Below are 23,866 nucleotides of genomic sequence, written 5' to 3' on the forward strand. Positions count from 1 at the left end.
AGCCCTTCGCCACGGCTGCCCGGCTCAGCCATGCACCCGTTAGGGGCCCACCCTGCTGGGCACAGACGTGAGCAGTTGAAATGACTCCACTCTAGAGTTAGATCCAAATCATCGCAAAACTTTGCCCTGTGCCCACTCTACTCTCTTGTCAGAGCTTCTCGCAAACTCCACGTGCCTGTAATAGGGTTCAGAGACTTTGCCAGCAGGACGGCAGAGGGCAAGAGCGCGGTCCGAGCGGTGGCCCAGAAAGCAGATCTGAGGGGCACAGAGACAAAGTCATCTCTTTCCCCGTCCGCTTTCTGGGCATCCTTTCCTGAGACGCAGGAGGAACGTTGCTGCCTTCAGTGAGGCAAGCAGACTCCTGTCACTCTGCCACTGCGGGAGCCTGTGCCTTGGGCAACCCCACTTGGTTGTGGGAAGAAAGGCATGGGACATACCTGTCAGAGGCAGCGTGGGGTTACCTGGGTGGGGACTTGCCTAGAGCAGGGCCCGGAGCCGGACGGAGGGCGGGGCCTGCTCACACAGGTTTCAAAACCACATCAAGAACTTGGGGGTTCTAGTGTGAGGAGGTTGGGCCCCTCAAGCACTAGCCTCTGTCTTAAGAAAATGTTTGACTTTCATACTCTTGGGTACTTTAAAAATCCGGAACTGCATTGAAATGAAAGCCACATGTGAAGAAGGCACACCACTGTTTTATTGGTATCTAATGATCCTAACACTGGGCCCTTTGCAGGAATCAGATCCAGGTAGAAACCAAGTCCAAATGTTGTCAGTAAACCCTTACACACCTGGATTCAGCTGCACAGAGGAGTTCTCTTGCGCCTGAGCAGAGGGTCTTCTGGGGTCAGGGTCCAAAGGGAGGCAGGAAACAGGGGTAGGGATGTGTCATCACCGGTGGGGCTTTCTTGCAGGGACACAGGCCTTCCGGGAAGCCTTCTGTGTCCTCAGGCTCAAGCACGTAACGACAAATCGCATATTTCACGCCAGGCAGGGGTCTGTGAGTGCATAAGCCCGAGTCAGCACGGCAGAGAACCCGGACGCGGCACAGGGAGTGCTGAGTTCTGTGACAGTTCCCACGTTCTTTTGGCCCTGGCCGGACGTCTGGCCTCCCCTTCCTCCCTCCTGTGCAGTCCAGAACCAACCTCCAGTCCATCACCAACATGGCCTTTTCCACTCTTCTGGAGCCAGGGCACCGGCCCATGCAGCGCCTAACTGATGCCACGTGCGGGTGTCCCTCAGAGATGCTTCAGCTGGAGGTGGCAGGGGCGCGGATGCCCAAGCCTGCTGACTCAGGACGTCCAGGCTCCTGTCCGGTCGAACCACACCCCCCTGGTCTGCTCGAGGGCCTACTGCATTTGCTCCAGGGCTCTGGAGAAGTTTTCTAGAGCAGCTTTGAAAGCTCGCAGCAAAAAAGCTCCAAGCTCGTTGCTTGTCTCTTGGATGTCTGGGTCGAAACTTCCGAAGAGAGGCGTGCAGACCTGGACGTCACCCCGGCCGGCCCTAAGCAGCACCGCACGGAGATCCTCGGCGATCGCATCATACTTCTGCTGGTCGAACTTGGACATGGCCAGCTCGTCCTGGGGGTAGGCCGTGCCCTCGGGGTAGCAGTCTTTGGGCACCGGGAACTCGACAGCCCGGAGCCTGCCCAGCTCGCAGAGAGCCACGAAGAGGCGCCTCAGGGCCCGGGCCGACAGCGGGTTCCCCAGGAAGCGGAGCTCACGGAGCTCGTGGCAAGGGCTCAGGGCCAGGATCAGCATGCCCACGTGCCGGTCTTCGATGCCGCACTCCTCCACGGTGAGCACCCTCAGCGTCCCGGCCGCCCGGCTCAGCAGCCTGGAGAAGGTGGAAGGGAACAGGCTGAACAGGTTGTGGCCACTGAGGTCCAGCACCTCCAGGCATGTGGCATGGGCACAGTCTGCCAAGAAGGCCATGTCTGTGTGGTTCAGGGAGCAGTTGGCCAGGTCCAGAGTCCTCAGCGGTGTCCGTAGGGGCCTAGGGGAGGGCAGAAAACAGCACCGGTGAGGGGCGGCGAGGACCTCTGGGAGGAACTGAGATGAATTCTCTCTCAAGGGCCAGCCGATTGCCGCCCCACGGCCAAATCCATGGCTGCTTGGTCTGACTCAGCCTTGACAGTAAAATGGTTTTTACATCTTTAAACGGTAGAACAATCAAAACAAGGATGATACTTGTGGCGTGTGGAAATAACACGAAATTCCATTTTTAGTGTCCGTAAATAAAGTGCCGGTGAGAATCAGGCTCACTCCTTTGTCTGTGCCCGCTTCGGGGCTGTGACGTCAGAGCGGGGTCAGCCTTCCCTGGTCCCCCAGCCCTCCCCGGCCCCCTGGTCCCCCTGGTGCTCCCACCCCTGTGTGGGGTCCTCCCCTCACGTGGGTGAACCCGCTGACTGGCTGCACACCGACACGGTCCACAGAAGCAGGTCAGGTCCGTCTCAAGAGCAGGCTGGGGCTTCTACCCCGGAGTCTCTGGTTCTCGGCTCAGCTGTGAGAACGCCCTACCCGCCAACGGCCACACGCTGAACTTGGAAGCTGATTGCCTCCCCCTCGCAGCCCACCCAGCCCTCAGGGAGCCCACCGCCAGCAGACCAAGCTGAACCCGCTCTCGACGGACTTGTCGCTGTGCGCCCAGCGTCAGGAGGATCTGTCACAAGAACACGATTAGTCACTCCCGCGCCATCTGCTTCACTAATTAGCAGTGCTCCCGTCTGTTCACCAACAGAAACCAGTCCTCCTCGAGCTCCCCACTGGGCTACCCACAGCCCCGCTGTCTGGGGCCTCCTGCCGCCCTGGGCCCTCCCGGGGTGAAGGCAGAGGGTACTGGGGACCCCGTGGCCTTGTAGGCAGCCTGGTCCCCACCCCCACCCATGATCCCTCATGTGTCTTCGGCTTGGCCCCTGGGGGCCCCCTGTCGGCAGACCTGCGCCACGAGACTGGGAGACGGGCACCCCCCCTCCCGCCCACCCCCGCCCTGGCCCGGCCCGGCCCTCTGGGCCATTGTGCGACCTACCCGAGCAGTTTCGGGATCTTCCCCGTCAGCATGGAGAAGGCCACGCTCAGCTCCGTGAGCTGGCTCATCCGGCTGAGCTCCCAGGCGATGGAGGAAAGGAGGGGGTCCTCGCCATCGGGGCTGCGGGTGCTGGCGGGGGGCGCATCGAAGGCCCTGGCCGGCAGGGTGAGCGAGGCCAGCTGGGGGAAGCGCACCTCGGCCAGCAGCTCCTGCACGTGGCCGGCGTGTAACCGCACGTTGTGCACCACCTCCAGCCTGCGCAGCTCCCCCGGCCCGGCCAGACGCAGCACCTGCAAGAGCTGGCTGGGGCCCAGGCTGTCCGCTCGGAAGGACACGCAGTGCACACGCAGTGGGGCAGGGCCCGCTGGCCTCAGGGCCCGCACCACCACCTCGAAGTTTCCATCGGTGACGAAGAGATCGGCGATGACCCGGACGAGGCGCTGGGCCGCGGGGGCCTCCCCCTGCAGCTGGCAGCATGTCCTGGCCAGCAGCTCGGTGCGGCCCCACCTGCCCAGCGCCCTCCCACACGGGCACCGCTGCACCTGCACGTCTCGGACGCCTGTGAGGTCAGCCACGCGCAGGCGCCGGGGCCCCCCAGCCCGGAGCACGTGGTCTGCGAGGCCTTGCACACAGGCCTCCAGGCAGGCCCTGCAGGTGCGGTCCCGCAGGTCCTCCGCGGCTTCCGAGCCCGGCCCCAGCAGCGCACTCAGCCGGAACTCCTCCAGGGGCCAGCGCTCCAGCAGGACGCGGATCAGCGCCGCCTGCTCCAGCAAGTAGCTGGCTTTGAAGAGGAGAGGGTAGAGGTTGTGGGCCACACCGTCCAGGCTCTGCTGGGCCACCTGGGGGTGAGACACCAGGGCCTTGGCAGAAATGAAGCGGAGCGATCTCATTGTGCCGGCCCGTGGGGGCCCGGAAGCGAGGCCGAGCTCTCCCCTTGGGGTTCTCCGGAAGATGGAAGCCCTTCCTGTTTATTTTTAGCTGCAGCTGCTGTGAGCGCTTTGCCTTTGGGCAGAAGGCGGTGAGCAGGCCCTCTGGTCACCTGACGGCTATTTTGGTTGTGGGTGCTTCTTGGGCTCTGGCCGTGGAAGCATGGACAGTGGCCAGCCTGTCCTTGTGCTTAACTGCTGAAACAGAGCTGTCCGAGGGCACGGCTCAGGGCCCCTAGGCCTCTGACAAGGGCCGCTCCTGCCCACTGCAGGGATGGCCTGTGGTTGGGAGTTGCCGTGGGCTGCACGGGCCTGAGCACGGACCTGGGAGACCCCAGATGAAGGCCCCTCTGATCAGGGCCGCGTCGCCTCAAAGTCACGGGAGTCAGGCTCCCTGGGTGAGGCCTGCCGGTGACGTCCCCAGATACGACAGAACCAAGTAAGAGAATCGAGACCATGTCTTAGAAAGACATTTATTTATGTTCCTAAAGTTTGGAACGAGGCAGCACTGGAGCAGAGAAACAAAGAAACCGGCTTACAGCAGCTGGAAATCACCAAGGCTGCCACCTGGGGGACAGGGTTCGTGGGGAAGACCTCCCAGCAGGAACCTCACTCAGGGTCTGGCGTGTACCTGGGCTTTCCCTGCATGTCACTACTCTGTGCCTCCATTTGGCGAGGGGTGGTCCTCTTGGGGCACTGTCCACACCCCAGACCTCAGGCCTGGCAGCTGTGCCCTTGCCCCAACCGGGGTCCCGGCCCACAGGTGGTGACCAGTTCCCACTATCTACACAGGCCTTGTTAAAAACAAAAAACCCCAGAGATTCCCTCAGAGGCACCCCTGCACCTGGGACATACCACAGTGGGTGCCGCTCTGGGGGAACCACTGCCCATGGGCCTGCGTTGCCTGGAAGGACAGTGAGACGTGTTCCCCGAGGGTTCGCCCTGCTCTGACACACCCCGAGTCTGCCTGGACCACCCCCGGGAGCCAGGGTTCCACCCCAATCTCACTGCAGCCTTCAGAGCACGGGGGAAGCTCCGGGTGTGGAGGTTGGAGCCGCCCGGGCCTCTGGGCCCCGGAGCTGGGGTGGAGGAGCTGTGTAGACCGCTGGAGGTGGCGCCCGGGCGGGCGGGGCCCGTGGCGCGCTGCCTGTGTGGCCGGCGGCTGGAGTAGGGGGTACGTCAGGAGCCCCCAGCAGGAGTGCCTCCTTTCCAGACCTCGGGCACAGGTCCGGGTGGAGGCTCCTGTGGTCCCTGTGCTGGAGATTCTCCCTGGAGGGGCTGAGCCTCTTCCCCACACGTCAGAGCTGTGAAAGGAAAGAGGTCGTTACTCACGGGCACCTGGCGCCCTGGGCGTGCACAGCACAGGGTCCTTGTCTGGGAGGCCCTGGTAAGGCCTCACTCCCTGCAAGGTGCCCTCGGACTCATGGACACGCAGGTTTGCAAGAAGCACTTGGGGCCGGTGCAGACAAGGTCAGGGCAGCAGAGACCAGAGTGTTCTCCGCAAGGATGGAGGCTCTCAAGGCGGGCCTCCCCCCGGCTCTAGGCCCAGAGGAGCCTGCGGCATGGCCCCCTGTGCTTCTGGGGGTAAAAAACGTTCTGGCCCCGAAGTGATCGGTTCCGTGTTTGCCGTTCTGATCCTAGAACACAAGTGCGCGCGCACCTCCCAGCAACTCTGGTGGGGCCCAGGGAGTGGGCTAGGAGTCCGTGTCGGGGAGGTCCCTGTTCTCAGGACAGGTGGAGGTGGTCCCCACTGGCTCCTGTGGCCAGGCCTCTGGGGAGTGACTACACCACGGGCCAAGGGCCCCCTCGTGTTGCGGGAAAACCCGAGCTCTCAGAAATCACTGCACACCACTTTCTTGGGTGTGCAGTTTCCGGGGGGTTTAGGCAGCAAGATCCAGGGGAGGTTGATCTGAGCACTGGAGAACAGGGGACAGCCTTGCTGGCCAGGGTGCCCCTCCTGGGGGTGCTGTTCACGTCTAGCCGCGTGACTGTGCGTGGGAAGCATCTGGAACGGGGCGGAGACGTAGCCAGGTAGTCTGGCTGCTGGCGGCCCGCACGCCCAGCACCCTAGGGTGGCAGTGGATGCGAGAACCCTCCTGTTATTTCAGGGGAGCAGGGATGGCCTTCTAGGCAGACCACTGTCCAGAAGCCTTTGCTCTGGCAGAAGGAGAGGAGATCCCTGATTGGAGACCATGTCACTGGTCTTTGTCCGTGACGGACTGAAGACCTTCCCGCACGCTGGATGCTCAACACGCCCTCAGGCCCAGCCCTTCCCTCTGATGCATCCCAGAAGATGGACGTGAGTGTCTGCCCGGAACTGGGGGGAGTGGGGGTGCCTCCCCACAGCCAGGACTGTGCTTGCCAAAGCGGATACGGGTGTGACCCGAGGCTGGGGGCTTCCTCCTCGGGGGCCCCTTTTCCTGGTCGCCCCATCCCTCCGTTGGGGAGGACTTGTCTGTGTGTACATGCCAGGCTGTGTGGGGCTCTCCCCTGCGGACTGTGGACAGGGAACGGCCAGTTTTCAGGTAGGAAGACCCGCCAGGATCCTTGAGCGGGTCCCGAGCCTCTCTTGGGATGGCGGGGGGTGTCTCAGGAGTGGGGACTCACCATCGTGGTGTGCTGGCTGAGCGTGGGCACCTGTGCGCCCCTCCTGGGGCCCTCCTCAGAGAACAGCTCTGGGAGCCCAAGGCCACTGTCCCCTGATGACGTGCCCTCGGTCACTGCAAAGAGGGGCTAGGTCAGGGCTGGCCGTCCCGCCATCTCCGTGCTCAGCACTCAAGGCCCCCCGAAGCGTGTAAGCAGAGAACAAGGCGTGTCCCGCGCATGCAGACTTGTCACAGGACAACTGTGAGGCTGGGTCTGCGCAGGCGACGCTGCTGGGGGCCAGGCACCCTTAGGAGCAAGTGTCTCCAGATGCGGCTTTTCTGGAATCAGAGGATGGGGGACGGGGCTCTCTCCTCCCGCGGGAAGCCTCGGGCTCACACCCGGCAACTCCAAGGGAAACACGGAAAATGAGGCCAAAGAAAGGCTGCGTGGCTTCAAGGCCGAGCGGGAAGGGAGGGGGACGAGGTCTCGGCCCCAAGGGCTGCGGGGGGCCTGTTCGCGTCCCCACAGGCGAAGCTGTACATCGCCACACGTTCTGCACATACAGCCCGTGGCCCTGTGGCGTGGGCATGACCTCCTGGTGGCCGTGGGGGCTTTGCCGCAAGCTTCTGTGCGGGGATCACGATGCTGGGATCACCGGGCAGTTTCTGCGCGGGGCTGCGCCAGGCTGAGCAGAGCCCTCCCGCAGGGAGCCTCGCCCTCCATGGGAGAAGGGGCAGCCGCACTGGCAGACTCAGGGCTGCTCTGGCCCACGTGGGGTCTTGGGAGGCTGCCGGGAAGGGGGTGGACCGGCAGCCACGCCCCCCGCGTGGGCCGGCACAGGACAAGCCCAACTGAGGCGCCCTGCTCTGGGCACCCAGGCACCCCAGCAGGGCTCCGGCGCGACGCCTCCATCTGCGCAGAGATGCGCTTGTGGTTGGTGGTGCCCTCCGAGCCGCTGTCCTGTCACAGCAGCAGAGGAACATGGGGGCTTGGAAGGACGTGGGTCCCTCGGGCAGTGCTGCCCTGAGCAGGGGCCCCCCTAGGGCTGTGGTACCGTGGGAGGACTTGTTCTGGGAACCCGGAGGCCTGTGGGGCCCCCCAGGCAGGAGGCGGAGGAAACCAACGACCGGGGTGCCGCCGCACACCTGTTGCCTCGGTGCGGAGCCGAGGGCCGACCGGCACGGGGTCTGGCCCTGCCAGGTCGTCGGTGCGTGGCTGGCTAGGGTGTAGGTAGAGCCTGGCCGCGGGCCCTGGCCCAGGGACTCAGTCCACACGGGCACGCGCGGTCGCTCAGGAAGGGCTCCTCCTCCTCCCTGCGGTCACTGTGTGCTCAGCCTTCGCTTCGTTAGTCCTTCTGCTCTGCCCTCCTCCTGCCTTCTCTAGACTGAGCTGTTCCTACACTCCCTTCTCGCTCCCCTGCTGGCGTATTAGCTCTAAGTGTTTTGTTATTTGAGGGGTTGTTTGGGGTTTAAAATATCTAATGAATCAGATGCCTCCCGTGATACTATACACCTTGGCCATGGCACAGAATGGCCACATTTCCAGACGTCCTGCACATGCACGTCCCATCAGCCTCAAGGATGTTCCTGCCGTGTTCCCTCTCCTCTGTGCTGTCCTCACAGATATTTCTCTAGAGTCTTCATTCTGCCTCTCCGAGCGTCCCTGCCCTTCCCCCCGCAGACCGTCCTTGGACGCTTCGGGTCTGTCTGCTGGTGAGCCGTCTCGGCTCCCGCAGGCATGAACTCGTCCTGGTCTCACCGTTTCCGAAAGGCGTATCTGTCACACTGAACTCTAGTTTCATGGTTTTCTCTTTCAGAGTGTTTGGATGGTCCCTCCCTTGTGCTGTCTTCGGTGAGAACCCTGCCGCCACCGACCCTGTCCCCGGCGCAGCGCGGGCCACTCTCCAGCTACTCTCAGGGTGTCCATGTGTCCCTGGCTTCCCCACGGACGACGTGTGCTCACAGGTGCTGGGGCTCATTGGGCTTCCTACCTGCGGGTTCACACCTTCACCAAATCAGGGAGATATCCGTTCCTTCAAAGTTTTGTTGTCCCTCCATTTTGGGGCTTTTAGGTGTTTATGAAGCCTCTTGAAGTTGTCCCACAAGTCATCGATGTTCTGCCTTGATTCTCTGTGTGTCATTTGGGACAGTGTCTACCGATTTGTCTCCACTAAGTGGTGCTTTCTGTTACCCCACCTGGGGACACGTCCACCCTAAGTACTGTGGCCTTTGTTCGGGCCAAGTTTAGTCCATCCTATCTTCCCGGTTGTGACCCAGCATTTTGGACATCGGGGACATGGAACGCTGGTGTGAGTGCCGGGACTGGGAATTCTAGCGACCACCTCGGTTCTGCCTGATTGGCCACGGCCCTTGTTCCGGTCTGTTTCCTGCCTCCCTGCACGCCTGGTACCAGCCAGTGTACCTACACTGTCCGCTGCTGGGGATTTTTGTGACTCCGTAAATCTCTTTAAACTTTGCTCCAGGACATGGCTGGATTCCCTGCAAATGCCCTGTGTTCACGACATGGTGGCAGGTCAGCAGGGATACTCAGTCCAATACCCTCCTCCCCCCTTGCAGGCCCTGCTCAGGACCCATCACCTCCCTGGGGACGGGATACGGCCGTCAGCTGCTGGGAACAGGTGTGTGTGTGTGGAGGATACTCTCTCATGGTCCAGGGATCTGGCCTGGACAGCCTTCCCAGGTGCGGTGCTCTCTGCTGCATCCAGACCCTGGAGGCCTGTCCCGGCGTGGGACTCTCCCCGCTCGGTCCTCCACCGGGGGTCTGCAGGCTCTCTGGCCCAACCTGGGGGCTCTCAAGGCAGAAATCCGAGCAGTCACAGAGCCCCCATCACAGTCCTGTCTCTCGCGGCACTACCTTTGGAGCCGGACATCCTAGGTTTCGAAACTGCCTTTCACGTATTTCATCTGTTTATGTTTGCTTGTGCTGGTTCTGGTTGTTTTAAACCTATTCCCTGTTCTCTCGTCTTAGGTGGAAGTGGCCGTTTCTGTTGTTTTCTTAATTAAAGAAAAACTGTAATGTGTTTGAAGACTCTTGGAAGTCTGTAAGAGCAAGTGAGTTAGAAGACCGAGCGAACCCCCCACCCCTGGAACCAGCTGTTGCAGGCTGGAGTGGGCACGGTCCGTGCCTGGGTGCACTCACGCAGGGAAGGCTGGCTGCCGGGCTCCTGTTCCAGCTCCTCCTCCTCCTGGAAGCAGGCCTGCAAGTCAGCCGGCCAGGGGCAGTGGGTGGAGCTCAGCAGGGCTGGGCTCAGTGGCCCCAGGGCCGAGGATGACTGGCTGCCCGAGGAGGAGGTACTGCTGTCTGAGATGGTGGAGTGTGGTCTCTTAAAGGGGGCGGCATGGTCACAGAGGGGCACAGCCACGGATGCTCGGGTCCGTAACTCTGGAACGGAACAGAAAGCAGGTCAGCCTGGCACTTGCTCTCCAAGTGCTGCCCAGATCCGAAAATGGAGTAGCCATCTGGGAAACCGACCAGGTCCCTCCCCTCAGTCCTGTCAGGCGTGGCGTGACCACCCCCCAGCCAGCCTGCTGTGCTGGCTCTTGGGGTCCAAAGTGAGTACCAGGGGCCTGAGTTTGAGTCCGTGGACAGAACAGGGGGAGGGCTGAAGCCACGTTACCTGCTCCCTTCTTGACAGACCGGTCACTTATGGCCGCATCGCTGGGCTGGATGTCCATGAACGGCTTGTTGCCTAACCCCATGGACACCATTTCTTGCATTCTGAGTTCTAAAACAGAGTAATGCGGGACAATTCTCCAAGCAACTGCTTGGCTTTGATACCACTGCTGATGATGCTCTGTACCCAACCATCCAGACCAGAAGCCCGTAGGGGCCTGGCCCAGCACCCTCCCCGAGTGTTGTGGGGCCCCTGAGGGGCTGGGGCTCCCATGCTGGTACGTGCTTCTGGTCTGGCCTCACAGTGGCCTTTCTCGGGGAGCTCAAGGAGCAAACCAGAAAAAGGGGGACACGGGACTCAGGGACTGGTGTCTGACTAGGCAGAGAAGGGAGGGGCCCCTCTCAGCATAAAGGACAGTGGGTCACTCGGCAGGCCAAGCCTGCAGGGGGGCACATGGCTACAAGACAGACACGCTGACAGACATTTACATGACTTTGACTACAGTGCATAGCGTGAAGGTCTGAGAATGAGTTACTCCTTGGTAAAACCAAGCAAAGAAAACCAAAGATGTTATTCCAGTTGGGGGCAGTGGAGGGGGAGGGGCGGGAAGAGAGGAGACTGCGGAGGGCAGTGGGGGTCAGGCCGGGGGGGATTCCCGCTCCGTGGAAGGGCCGGGTCTACTCTATGGGGCCTGGGAGCCAGTGAGAGTCTGAGCAGAGTTGCAGGGCACACGTACGCATGTGCGAGTGTGGACGTGCGTGTGTGCGCGTGTGCATGGGGCGCTCTGCCCTCTGGAGGAAGCTGCTGGGGGAGGCCGTGCTGCGTCTTTGATGACAGGTCAGGACACCGGCCAGGTGGCCGCCGAGAAAGGGTCAGGAGGTCCTGCTTCCATGTTAGGACACTAGGGCCCTTAGGGTTTCTCCCGCCTGGGGAGTCGGAGCAGACAAAGGGCCGGCTTGGAGGGGCGGCCATGCAGACGGCATCTGTAGCAGCCGGACCGGGTGAAACGCCGCCCGGCGGGTGTGAACAGGAGGGGCTCCAGGGATGAAATCGGGGGGGCAGAGGAGAAGACCAACCAAGGGGACCAACTTCCAGGAGCAGGAAACCTAGGTAAGTCCTGGCCCAAGGAGCACGGCACCTGATGGGGATGGCCCTCTCCTCCAGGGAGGCCACGGGCGGGCCATCAGCCCCATGTCCAGAGGGGCAGGACACTTTGTTGAAGGGTGGGGCAGAGAGCAGTAGGCCTAAGCTGTCCGGAGCAGATTATGACAACGCCTCTGGAGTGGCCTGTGGGGATGGAGGTCTTGTAAAGGGTAGGTTTATCTGTGCAGTGATGGCAGGGTCACCATTTCCACATGGATACAGGAGCTCTCCAAGGGCCACCTGCCCCATACTGGCCCCAAACACCTACCCAGGTCCAAGCCCCACACCCCTGACCCCAACACCCTGCCCTGAACTCAGCCCCTCACCCCTGGCCCTAAATCTCTACCCCGAGGCTGGCCCTGGGTGGCCCTCTTCTGCCCACCTCTGTTCCGCAGAGCCTGCCGCCACAGGATCTGCCCTATCACGTGGGTCCAGGCCGACTTGACCTCTGCAGAGCTGGCCTGGAGAATGTAGGTGTCTTGGGACTTTCGCCGCCTGCGGAACCAGATCTCAAACCTCAAGCCGCTGTCTCCGACGTTCTCCGTCAACCCAATCTCCGCCGTCTGCACCAGAAGCCGCGAGGGCAGCAGCGTCAGCAAACACCGATCCGACTTGAGTCCACAACCCCTCCAGCAGACAGCTGACCGCAGCACCTCAGGAATGGAGCTCCTTCACCCGACACTGAACGGTGCGGGGTGATCGGGGGTCCCGCCCATGCACACTGGCTCCGTCTTGGAGCCTCAGTGTCCCCACTGGAGAAGGGGGGGGACTGGCGGGCTCTATGGTGCTCTGAGGCTGTGGCACGGGACGGGGCCACAGGACCTCCTCTGGTGTTCTCCTCTGCGTTGGCAGGTAAGGGGTTACAGGGGTGGGCTCCTCCTGGGGGCTCAGGAGCTCAGAACCTCCAGAGGGTGGGGGCCACACTTGGCCCAGGGGAAGGCCATCTCCAGCGTCTGCCTTCACCAAAATCGGAAATTAAGTTACCAGTTGAGACACTGAGATTTCCAGCCACCGAAACAGCCCCGGGAACCGTAAAGGACAAATGTCTCCCTGCAGCTTTCAGAGCTCAGACACAGAAGCCCAGAAAACAAGTGTCACCCATCCCTGCTCGTGCCCGGAGGACCAGGATCTGACACCCCACCGCATCAGGTGTGAGGCAGCCACGTTACCTTGAAGGACTGCTTGTACGTGTAGGTGTCGTAACCCCCTTCCGCCTTCCTGGTCTTGCTAAACAGGATGAGGTCTTCGAAGAGGAACACGTGCCTCAGGTGCGTCCTCCTCCCGCAGCACACGATGAACTCGTCCTGGCGTCTCAGCGGCCCCTGCTCCTTCAGACTCACCTGCACACGGAGCAAGCCTCCCTCAGGGACACTTGGACCTGCCCCGACCCCACCCTGAGCCCCACGGAGAGGCCAGGGGCTGGGGGTAAACTGACCGCCAATGGCTGGTGCCTCCCCCAGTGATGCCCGTGTAAGGAACCTCCGTCAGACCCAAAGGACACAGCTCGGGAGCTTCTGGGATGAACGAGTGTGGCTTCTTGGGGCGGGGCACGGTCCTCTCCCCACACCGGGCTCTGTGCCTCTATTCCGGCTGCCTGTTCCGAGAAAGGCCCCTTACAACAAGCCAGGGATGCTGGAACTCAGCTGTTTCTCTGGGCTGTGGTTGTCACGACGTACGGGTATGGTGTGTCGGGGGCGTCTCGTAGGACGGAGCCCCTCCCCGGGGGGTCTTGCCCTATGTCTAGGCAGATGGTAGCAGGATTGAGCTGAGTTATCGGAAGCCCAGCTGGTGCTGAGAAGTGCTCGGAGGTGCGGGGACAGCCCCACACATTGGAAATGGGGCCGAAGCCAGAGGCCAGGAAGGGCCGCGCTCGTCTACATGACAGTCGCAGCTCAGTTTTACCGCACCTTCCACTCAAAAGCCCTGGTGTCCATCGGAACGGAAGCCCCGTTGCTGACACGGAGCTAGTCTCTCTCGTTACCATGTAAACACCCGACAGGGACCCCGTCACGAATTCCGCACCCGAGTGACCCAGACGCCCCCCGAGCTGCAGTCCGGGCTGGTGGCTGTGTGGGAGGACGTGGGCTCCACACCCTGGCGAAGCCGCCGCTCCCTTTGTGCTGTGCTTTCCAAACCACAGAAACCCCTGCAAGCTCTCTTGTGACCTCCCAGCCCTGGGCAGCCCTGTCCCCAGTAGCTGGCTGGGCCTGCTGAATGAAGGGGTCCTGGGGGTGACCACACTTGGGGTGCCCTGCGTCCTCCATGGCTGTCCACGGAGAACTACACTCCATGCTGGACTCCACCTGTGGCAGCCGCCGCAGCCACGGCTCTACCTTTCCTAGCTGGTGCCGGGGTTCCCCCATCCAGCCCGGGTGGGGTCAGAGGCAAGGGTGTCAGCACAGCTCCAACCATACCCACACATCGGCCAGTCCACCTTGCAAGGCTCCCAGGGTCGGTCAGCAGGAGGACAGTCCACGTGGGGCAGTGGCCCGGAAGCCGGGCCACATCACGGCAACCAGAGCCTGCGCTCAGACCTGCTGCTCGTGAAACTCTTAATGTTTGCAGCGGGGCACACGCAGTTTCATTTTGTGCTGGGAATTCTGTGACTGTCCCTCCAGCTGTCCGAGGCACGGGGCTCTGCTGGAGAAAGGGCTCTTCTTCTGTCTATGCCAGTCCCGTCATGCCACCGTGTGGGGGGCACGGGCGCCGGGCCTCGGCACCCCAGCAGAGAGGCTGACGGCATGGGGTGAGCCGACGCTGGTTGGCCCCAAGCCTGACGGCCAAGCTCATGTTTTCACGCATCGCATTGTTCTGAAGTCGCCCCAACAAGCGACGGTTAGAGCCAGGCGCAGTTGCCCGGACACGAAAGCCATCCCTACCGCCCTGGTCTGCTGGACCCTCGGGAGGCCTCAAGCTTCAGGAGACCCCCAGAGGAGAGCACGCGCTCTGACCCCAGGCCTCATCTTTCCCGATCTCAGGAGAGCCCGTCTGGGCCTCGGGGCACTTACGTCACAGCCTCGGACGGCGTCCATGGCCAGCAGGTCGTTGCCGTGACGCAGCTGGAAACGGACCATGTCTGCGGCAGCCTGGAGCTCGCGCAGCTCCTGCTCCCCGGCGGGGCAGCCGCCAGCCTCCCGCACCAGGTCCTGCAGCAGCAGCAAGTACTTGCCCATACGCTGCACGGGCTTCAGCAAGTAGGAGGCCAAGTCCATCTTGTCACCCAGCTGCTGCTGCTTGTCCTGCAAGGGCCGGGGCGAGAGGGTCAGCCTGGGCCAGGAGGGGGGCAGCGCGGCTTGCGGGGTAGGGAGGTGACCTTGAAGAAGGCGTTGCCGTGGCTGCAGAGCAGGGCGTCCGACTGGGGCTTGTTCTTGCTGTAGAGCGCGTACAGGCCGAACTCTTCCTCCTGCAACAGGGAGGGCGCCGTGCACCTGAGCTGGGGCCGGGGCAGTGTCTGTGCCTCTGCCCCACCTCTGTGTGCAGAGCCCCACGGGCACGGGACGAGAAGGCTCAAGGCTGCGTTAAAATCCTCTGGGCTTCCCAGCATGTGGGGGCGACTTGGGTGGATGCCAGAGTTCCAGAATCCGTCTTTACAATACAGGGTTTGGGGAAGAGGCGGAGGCTGGCCTGGGAAGAAGCATGGGGAGGGTTTGCCCCTTCACAGCCAAAGTTGTGTCAACATTTAAAATTCTCACCATTATTGTCAATGTAAAGCAACACAGAGTTTGCCTTATGGCTAAAGGCACCTTCTTAGAAATAGCTGAAAAGACGCAACATGGGCTTTCTTTGACATGTCTGTTGCAGTAATCTATATTTCATAACGCTGGGCCCAGAGCCGCGTCTGCCCGCAGCCCAGAGGCCACTGCGTCCCCACTGCCTGAGCACAGACTTGGTGAGAGCACGGTCTCTGCAGACTGAATTCAGAATTTCGTGAAGACCCAGGAGGGGAGAGGCTCATGTCCGCAGCTGAGAAGACACTCACTCACCAAGGAGAGAGCAGCCCTCGAGCTGGTGCATCCTCCATGAGCCTCCGTTGAGACCCCGACGGGGCTGCACGCCAAGGGACTGTGGAGGGCACCAGGTGGGCTCCCAGGGACAGGGAGCAAACTGATTTGGGGAGCTGCTTTGGGCCGATTACCTCGAGGGGTGAGGAGAGGGTTGTGTGGGGCCGTGCAGTGAACCCCAGGGGAAGGCGGCTCTGGGGAGTCAAGGGTGCCTTCGGCTGGCACCGAGCGACACGGCCAGGGTGATCAGACCCACAGGCTTCTCGTCTATTTTGGTGTCTGTTGATTGACCAGTCTTGTGTCCTGTTAGGGACACATCTCCTAGGCCTGGTCTTCAGTGATCCAAATTCCCTGCCAGAGCCGGCCTCTCCGAGGGCACCCTGGGCTGATGTCCCCTCAGCGGACCACATAGCCAGCTGCCACACAGCCCAGCGCCCAGGAGGGAGGGACTCACGTGTTTCAGGAACCCGCGGCCCGCTGCCAGTGGGCAGGGCTGGCAGTGCTCCAGCTCTGCCAGGAAACGCTGGCCGTGGAAGTCATAGAGCTTCTCCAGGTTCCCAAAAACAACGCTGCGCTTCCCTCGAAGGGCCTGGGGCAGGTCTGTTCTTTCCATTTCTGGAAAGTAGTTGTCGATGACGTACCCTAGGGACCTCACGTACTCCCTCTCCGTGGAGACCATCTCGGCCAGTATGTGCTGCCGGCGGCTGCTGGAAGACAGAGGGGCGGGTGGACCCTGAGGCGGCTGCAGGCCTGGCCTCACTCCGGGCCTCGGAGACCCTCGGCCAGCGTCATTCCTGCCTCACACGGAGACGAGATGCTCTGCAGGCCCGGGGGAGTGCGTGTGATTAGACGTGGGCAGCATGGGCACAGAACGTAAGAACTTCCTACGTGATCTGTCAGCGGCAAACGCCGTCACGTGGGCTCCTTTGCATAAAGGAGTAAGAAGAGAAATACGGGGAGGAAGGCGTAGTAGAAAGAAACCGGTTGTGTGAAATGTCTCTATACTATTGGTCGCAGCTGTTTAGGGTAAAAGATTCTTCCGGAAAGCGAACAAGAGAGACTCCCAGGACCCCGAACTTGAACCCGGGCCCTGCGGTCTCATCTCCAGATGGCTTGATGCCGGCACCCTCTGCAGGGACGGCTCTGGCAGTGGCAAGATTTAAACATAGCAAAGAAGCCTGTGCTGGGGACGTACAGGGAGAGGCTTTCTGACGCGCACGGACTGCTGACCTATGGGAAGGCGCTTCTGGAAACCCAGCTTTACGCGGCCGAGACATCCGACCTGGAGACCGAGGAGCAGCAGCCGGGGCTGAAGCGGCAGAGCGGGGCCTCGGGGCCCAGGACGGAGCAGACGTGGGGAGCAGGGGGAGGCAGCTCCTTCCTGCCCCGCAGAGGGCTCCCCGGGCCCCTGCTGGTGTGGCGTCCAGGCCGGGATGAGTCTGCGGCAGAAGGCACTTCTGGAGGCACCGAGGAGAGCCCAACCTGCTAGCTGGGGGTGCACCCCCTCCCGTGGGACAGCGCTCTGCCAGCAACACTCCTGAATTAATCCGGAGGATAGCAGGGGCTCGCGGACATTTTTCTGCCATTACTTGTATTTGCCTTTTTTTTTTTTTTTTTTTTTTTTTAAGCTGGAAAGCAGTCAGAAGCAACCAATGACAGGAAATACACCTGTGGTCAGAAAGGCCGCTGCCCACTTGCAGCCGGAGAGCTGGTTCCTTTCCACACTACCATAACAGACTTAACAAATACCTGTGGCTCCTGTGGCGGCAGCGCTCCCGGCAGTGCTGGCACAGGAGGCCTGGACATCCCCCCAGTAAACCCGGGGTCCCAGGACCCACAGCACCCCTCCTATCAACAGTTGCTGAAAGCAGGCAGCCTTAAATATTTAAAAACAAAACTAGGATGGTCTGGCCATTTGGAAAGGGACACTTGACATAATGGCTAGAAATGTGTGTGGCAACGGCTGCTGGCCGAGTGACAGGGACTCTCTCCGGGCAACCGGCAGAAGGCCTGGGTTTTCACGGAAGACCGGGTTAGTTTAACGCTCTTGCCTCTGGGCTCCGGCACCTGAGCAGGACGTGCTCCCTCTCTGGTGTGCTGTGGGGTCCCACTACCAGACCCCGTGTTGACAGGTCCCCGGGGACAAAGGCAGGTCGCCTTCCCACACCTGCTTGCTCCAGACTGCGGACGCCCATGGCGGAGCACTAGGGGCTCCCGGCAAGCAGAGGGTCCCCATCCCTGTGGTCCGTGCCTCTGAAACTTTCAGGAGCAGCTTGGGGGCTGGGAGAGTGGTTCCTTCCAGAGCCTCCCGAGGGATTCCAAACCCCAGGAAAAGCCACCCAGGGACTCCCCAATGATCCCTTCCTGTTCCACCTCAGGGTTCCACCCCAAACAAGCTACACCATAACTGCCTAGAACCCGAAACATGAAGGTGTGTTTCAGGGGAGTATGGTCTCTGTTTGAGGAGGAAACGTGTCCACCACCACATGAGCAAAGAAAGCTAGGACGACGCCCTGCCGGCAGCCCGCCCAGCTCACTCTACAGATGGCCCAACGGCCCACGGGCCAGGCCGGGACTCCAGCTGCCTGCGCTCCCCCTCGTTAGGGCTGGGCACAGTTCCTGCCCACTTTCCACCCCAACAGTCAATAAAATATATCTTCTTACACGTATCTTCTTACAGATTAAGCAAATTCATACGGATATCTCCATTCGGGAAGCACACACACTTCTCACCTCAGGGCCGAGAGACTTTTTTTTTTAAAGTAATTTTTAAATTACTTTAAATTACTTCTTCATATCCCAGGTGTGACTCGCTTATTGTGAACGTCTATAAATGGGCCTCAAACGAGAGCTGGTTGTTCAGCCGCAGAGCGGGTAAGCCAGGTGCCCCCAAGCCATGGGAAAGGAAGCAGTTTGCAGGGAGCCCGCCCAACGCGGGGGGCCGGCAGCTTCTCGCCCGAGCTCACACGAGAGTGTGCTGCCTGGACCGGACGCCGTGGAGCTGGAGGGAAGTTTGTGGGTTTTCTACTGGGTGCGAGGCTTTGACTCTCTGGCACCACAGGGACCACCAGGCCCAGGGGCTGGAGGGGGCGCACCTCACCTTCCTGCTCGTCTCCTTCCGTCCTCCTCGGAGCGGGGGGTCCTGGAGGGAGAGGACAGACTCTGGTTCCGAGTGACCAGGGGGCTCTCAGCATGTGGCCTCGGTGGGGGCTTCTCAGAGGCCACGGTGCTGGTCACCTCTAGGCCCCTGATGAAGACCCCGGTGTGGCCTGGCCAGGGGGCGTCCCTGGGCCCACTGTCAAGCTGTGCGATCTCAAAGCTTCGTGTTTTCCTCATCATTTTCTTCAGGGGCTGTTTCCTGGGGTGGGTGGTGGGTGTCTGGATGCGCTCAGAGGAGCAGGGGGTGCTGTCCTGTGGGGAAGGCACAGCTGGGGCCAGGGGCTCGGTCTCCTGCCTGCACGGAGGGGCTCGTCTAGGGAGGCCAGGTAGCAGCTGGGCCTGCTTCCCAGTGCGACCCTCCGGGTCAGTGGGTGGGGCCCAGGACAGCTCACGGTGCCTCCTCTCGGCTCCCGGGGCCAGCTCAGGCTCCAGGGCTCTCTGGTCTAGAGGCGGAGTGCCAGGGTCTGGGCCAACCCCAGACAGGGCCTCTTGGAAGCGGGGTTGGGTCTGCAGCTCTAAGGGGTGCTGCTGCCGCAGCACCCGTGGGCCACCCAGGGCCACCATCGCCGTGCTGGCCTCGGGGAAGCTCTGCACCGTCAGCTCTGCGGCCTCCTGCGGACAGCTCTGCACACATTCCATGCCCGGCTCTGGGCCCCGGAGCTCCAGGCACTCACGGCTCCGCTGCCTCCACCCATCCACCTGCACGGCAAAGGACGGTGCCCGTCAGGGCCGTGGAGGGCTGTCATGGCCACCACGGCCTTGGCACCCCATCCCACCTCATGAAGTCACACCGCAGCTCAAGTAAACTGGGTCATGTTCCTCCTGCTCTCTAGGTGCCCCGCATCAAGGACCAGGGTGAGCCAGGTGGCCAGAGCAAGAGGAGGACCCCTCTGCCCACAGGGGCAGCAGCCTGCCAGACTCACACTGAGGGCAGTGAGATGAGGTTGCGCCTGAGCCCCGTGAGGTCTGACTCCTCCACGGCCCCCAAGAACAGGAGGTGGGGCTGTCCCAGGGCCGTGGGATGGATGCCAGGCTGTTAGGACAGGTCCCACCCCTGCCCTGGTCTTCCCCGACCCCCTGGGTCCCATCAGGAGGAGCTGTGCTGCTGGGGGCTCTGGGGCACAGACAATTCTGGGGTGCTGGTGAGTTCGCATGTGCCATAGTGACTGTCCTGGGGTCTGACCACAGGCGGACTCTTAGAGCTGAGCTGGTAAAAAACAGGAAAGTTCATGTGTTCCTTTTGCTTATCCATTTAGGACAATGAGTACCTTCCTTACACGGTGGCTGGGGGCCCAGGGCGTGGTGTCGGGGGTGCTGGCCAGCTGTCCCAGGGCTCAGCTCTCTTGGGCCCGCGGGGACTGGGCTCCCTAAATGTCCACAGCACATGAAGGTCTCTGGAGGCCATTCCACGGGGTTTCTCACTGCCTCATGGAAGTCAGACGGCTGAGGCCCCTGGCCAGCGCCCCTCCCTCCACTCAGCTTGGCGGCCATGGTGCTCAGGCACCGTATAAAGTCCCAGACCGTGTCCTCGGGACCCTGGGAGCTGCTCTCCTCCGTCAGCTGACGAGATGCTGCAGTCCAAGGAGCAAAGGGCCAGCACAAGCCTGGCGCCTGCTCTGTTTCTCTGTGTGAGTCTGCCCGTGTGGACACGTCGTGGAAGGACCGGGACCCCGCTGTTGCTGCCGCATGTTCTCAAGACACAGCAGCTCCAGGGGGCCAGGAACTTCTCTTTCCAACCACAACATGATCTACGTCGGAAAGGAAGGCTTTATTTTCAAATGTGTCAAGGAGTCTGGTTCTATGCTCGTGGGGACAAAGGAAGCCGCAGACACTGCTGAGGGGCCGGCTCAGCTGGTTGCCACCGTCTGCGCAGCCGCCGAGCCCAGCAAGCTGCGGCTGGCAAACACCCTGACGGCCACACCGCCTAGAGGTTTTAACCGCCGTCTCCACCATCAGGCCCCTTTCAGCCTGTGGCATCTCCGGGCCTCAAGTGCGCACGTGGACAGGCTGTTCACAGAACTTTCCATTTTGAAACTTGTTACTATGCTGAAAGTACCCAGATGTCTTCTCTGGAGAAGACACTAGGGTACTTGGGGGCTGTCTGGGAGAGTGGGAGGGGCCGGCCGCAGCCCCCGCCTGCACCACACGGGGGACAGCAGTCCTTCACAGCGCACGCGTCGGGGGTCAGGACGTCACGTCCGCGCGTGTTCCTGTGGGCTAGCGATGCCAGCGACGCTGGTTGTGAGGGGCCCAGGGAGAGGTTTCCAGCAGTGCGGCGATGGGCCTGGAGCTACGGCTGGGTGGCCCCGCGCTCAGACAGAGGGGAGCTGAGCACGCACTCTCCGTGGACGGGGTCATGGAGGAGAATGTCGCGTCTGGGTTTTCACAAACACCAGCAGCCTGAGAGCAGAAGAGCAGGAGCAGAGACCCTCAGATGCGCAGCTTCACTGCCAACCTCCTGGAGAAGTCCTGGTTGGCTTCAAGAGTGAATGGAACAATCCCGACCGTACAAGCCTTAGGACGGACTACCTCAGTTGTTCTGAAACCTTCAGGTAGGAAAGGTCATTTCCGTCATAGCAAAGGACGGTGACACACTGGGACAAGTATCTGTCGCATGACCAGAGTGTCTGCATGAGTCGTGCCTGTAAGCGTGAAGCTTCGAGCTGGGGAAGCGGCTGCTGGGGTTTTGTAGAGAAAAAATCACCCACAGAGAGAGGAAGAAGATCGACTGTGGCATAAAAATCCCAGTGCAGGGATGGGGGCCTGTTTTCCCATCGGTGGGGAAGGGATGCTGCCAAGGCAGCTGAATCAGGCAGGCTGCCTGCAGGCCCATTTGGCAAACGTGTCAAAACCTCGAAGACGGCAGGCCCCACCCCAGCCACCCCAAGCCTAGGCGCCTGTTCAAAGCAAACAATCAGAGAGTGTGAACGGTGCAGGCACAGTGATGTGTACAAGGGGGGGGACGGGAGAGCCAGGGACCTGGGTTGGAACCGAACAAGCACACGAAGGTCCAGGCCTCCACCCGGCCCTGCGCATGCTGGCCGTCCTGGGGACTCAGCCTTGGGATGCCCTGGCTGTGGCCATCCTCCACCCTGACTGCCCCAATGCACACATAGGCCTCCAGAGAAGGCCTCCGGCCACACTTGACCTTGCTCTACAATGACCGCTGGGTGTGCCGGGGCTCCTGCTTCACTCACTCTCATGGGAATAGTGATTGATAAAAGCATAAGGATTTAACTAGAAATACGTGCAAACTTTTGAAAAGCTCTTCCATGCATACGTTCCCGGAGGAAAGTGGATGATAATGTAGTACATGGTGACAGTCGTTATTTCAGGAGCAGAGTCTCAAAATGTTCTCCTCTTCCGGCTTCTCTGACCGGAGTGCTTACCTGGCCTTGTCGCTCCTGGAGCGCCCTCACTCCCTGCAGCCTCTCCAGCTCCTGCAGACACCTGTTGGAGGCGAGGACAAGCCGATGTACCTCTTCGTCCACTTGGTTGTACAACCTGGAGGCAGCCTCGATGGCATCCCTGGGAAAGAAAGGGTCAGAAAGCCAAGTTGTTCAGAGACATACGCTGTTGGCGACAACCTAGCGAAGAAAGCACAGCTGGGCTCTTGGCCTCCCTTCCGTCGGACACAGATGGAACGCTCCAAGAAGGTCCACAGCCAGAGCAGGAACAGGACGTGCTGGGAGTGACAGGTGCAGGGGTGTGGGCATGTGAGTGGGCGGGCATGGCTCCCCAGGACAGAAATAGACAAAGAAGCTTTCCACCGGGACCTTTGCTGAATTCCGTGGTGATGAGTTTTGCCTTCTACTTGAGCAGTCCCAGGAAGCTGCTCCTTTTGTTTGGAAGATACAAATGTCCATAGGCTCCCGTCCAAAGTGTGCCCGTTAGCAAGAGCAGAGGTTTGGACCCCTGGGCGATGCTGCAGGTGACAGGAACAGACATTACTCTGGTCGGGCGGTCCCGGCATGGCACTCACCGGCAGTCTTGGCTGGTGCCCAACTGCTCCGTCCTCAGCCGCGCCAGCACGGCACCACCCTCTAGTCGGAGGGCCACAAGGAGGGCATCTTCTAGCACACACTTCATCATTGCTTTGTGCTTGCCAATTAGGTCTGTGACCTCCTACATGGGGTGGGAGAAGCGTGCCTAGAACCCTGTCCTCCATGGGGAGCGCCAGGTGTGTTCCTGTGCTTGTCAACAAGCTGAAAGTTGGGCGGGGTGGTGGGACGCACTCTCGACCCCCACCCCAGCAGGGAGGCCGTGAGTCCCAGAGGTGCTCACCCGAGGGGCAGGCGAGACTAAGGAGAGGAGAAAGGAGGGAAGTGGGACACTTGGCAGCAGGAGGAGAGCCTGGCATTTGGTGGTCTGTGTGGACCTGCCCACAGACCCTGTACCCTGAGGTGCCTCCAGCCCGGGTCTCTAGGCTGCTGATTTTCCTCCAGCCAGTCTGCCTCAGTGTCCCAGTGGTACGTACTCAGGCCTCAGTGGCACACCAGCACACGAGGTGGCTGAGTGGGTATTTCTTGTCTGGGCATGGGGGGATTTTTTTTTTTTTTTTTTTTGGTGACGGGAAAAAGTGGTCTTTTGGAAGTCCTTTGCAAATTGAAAGGAATTTACAAGTTTAAAAAGGCTTGAAAATCCCTGCTCTGGATAATAGATTTGGCTAAATCTTGATGGTCCCACCCACCTGCCTGTGAAATAAAATAAAATCCAGGAGAACTTACCTGTGCTGTGCTCAGGGTCCGGGGGGTATTCAGGGAGAGGACTGAATTCTGTAGGAAAACAATGGCATCCTCGCAATTTGTGGTGAAGGGCTCCAGCTTCTATTCTCCAGGTGGGAGAGGCAGGAGAGGACAGACACAGTGTTAGCGTCCCCAGAAGCACTGGGGGTAACACCCTCCCTGCCCAGTGCGGGACTTCCAAGCCCCCCACCGTGTGGCTCTCCACAGCCCGTGAGTGCGGCGTGGTGGGCACAACACCTGGGGTGGGGCCACCTGTTTCAGGTGTGAGTGAAAACATCTGCATGAGGAGAAGTCCCAGGACACTTGCAGGTGCTGTGGCTGTGACCTTACCCTACGGAAGCAGATCCAGGCACTGTGGCTGTAGGGAAAGGAGCCATCAAGGTCTGCGGTCAGCTGCGAGCTGTCAACCAGCTTGTGTAAGGCCTTCAGGGAGCCCACTACCTCACACTGCCAAGAAGAAGCAGTCACTGGTTATGGCCACAGATGCATTCATGAAGGACCACTATGATAGCTCACTCCGGGGAAGACTACCACTGACAAGGTTGGGAGGCAGGTTTAGGGTCCAGTGACCCTGCTTTGCTGGTGGCATTAATGGGCTGAATGTAGTTGGGTCCAGGAATGAAGGTGCAGAGGGGTGAAAGGAAAAGG

The 23,866-nt window shown here is 61.0% G+C and overlaps 2 protein-coding genes across 8 annotated transcripts in view; both read right to left on the minus strand.

Moving 5' to 3' along the window:
* Positions 1-277: 277 nt before the first annotated feature.
* On the minus strand, positions 278-4,328 carry LRRC14B (leucine rich repeat containing 14B). The gene is made up of 2 exons (XM_032337886.1): positions 3,025-4,328; positions 278-1,992 (listed from the first exon to the last, which is right to left on the minus strand). The coding sequence occupies exons 1-2, from the start codon at positions 3,912-3,914 to the stop codon at positions 1,347-1,349; spliced, it is 1,536 nt and encodes a 511-aa protein (XP_032193777.1). The 5' UTR covers positions 3,915-4,328; the 3' UTR covers positions 278-1,346.
* Positions 4,329-4,409: 81 nt separating this feature from the next.
* PLEKHG4B (pleckstrin homology and RhoGEF domain containing G4B) overlaps positions 4,410-23,866 on the minus strand; it is an 81,623-nt gene continuing 62,166 nt past the window's right edge. For 3 of the 7 annotated variants that reach the window (XM_032337876.1, XM_032337881.1, XM_032337880.1), the window contains 15 exons: positions 23,549-23,665; positions 23,201-23,299; positions 22,456-22,598; positions 21,863-22,001; positions 18,415-19,172; positions 15,769-16,021; positions 14,627-14,716; positions 14,322-14,552; positions 12,749-12,907; positions 12,483-12,653; positions 11,696-11,876; positions 10,174-10,281; positions 9,696-9,938; positions 6,558-6,670; positions 4,410-5,254 (listed from right to left, as the gene is read on the minus strand). In XM_032337876.1, the coding sequence (XP_032193767.1) occupies positions 5,249-5,254; positions 6,558-6,670; positions 9,696-9,938; positions 10,174-10,281; positions 11,696-11,876; positions 12,483-12,653; positions 12,749-12,907; positions 14,322-14,552; positions 14,627-14,716; positions 15,769-16,021; positions 18,415-19,172; positions 21,863-22,001; positions 22,456-22,598; positions 23,201-23,299; positions 23,549-23,665 (2,811 nt within the window). In that variant the 3' untranslated portion in view covers positions 4,410-5,248. Of the gene's footprint in view, positions 5,255-6,557; positions 6,671-9,695; positions 9,939-10,173; positions 10,282-11,257; positions 11,458-11,695; positions 11,877-12,482; positions 12,654-12,748; positions 12,908-14,321; positions 14,553-14,626; positions 14,717-15,768; positions 16,022-18,414; positions 19,173-21,862; positions 22,002-22,455; positions 22,599-23,200; positions 23,300-23,548; positions 23,666-23,866 lie in introns of those variants that run through there. The other 4 variants (XM_032337877.1, XM_032337878.1, XM_032337883.1 and 1 more) reach the window with 4 other exon arrangements.

Source organism: Mustela erminea, chromosome 3 (genome assembly GCF_009829155.1).
Source record: "Mustela erminea isolate mMusErm1 chromosome 3, mMusErm1.Pri, whole genome shotgun sequence".
Classification (NCBI taxonomy): domain Eukaryota; kingdom Metazoa; phylum Chordata; class Mammalia; order Carnivora; family Mustelidae; genus Mustela; species Mustela erminea.

Coding starts and splice junctions, on each gene's coding strand:
- LRRC14B (XM_032337886.1), bottom strand. CDS start 3,914: ATGAGATCGCTCCGCTTCATTTCTGCCAAGGCCCTGGTGTCTCACCCC. Junction 1,993..3,024: donor AAGATCCCGAAACTGCTCGG/GTAGGTCGCACA, acceptor GCCCTCCCCTAG/GCCCCTACGGACACCGCTGA.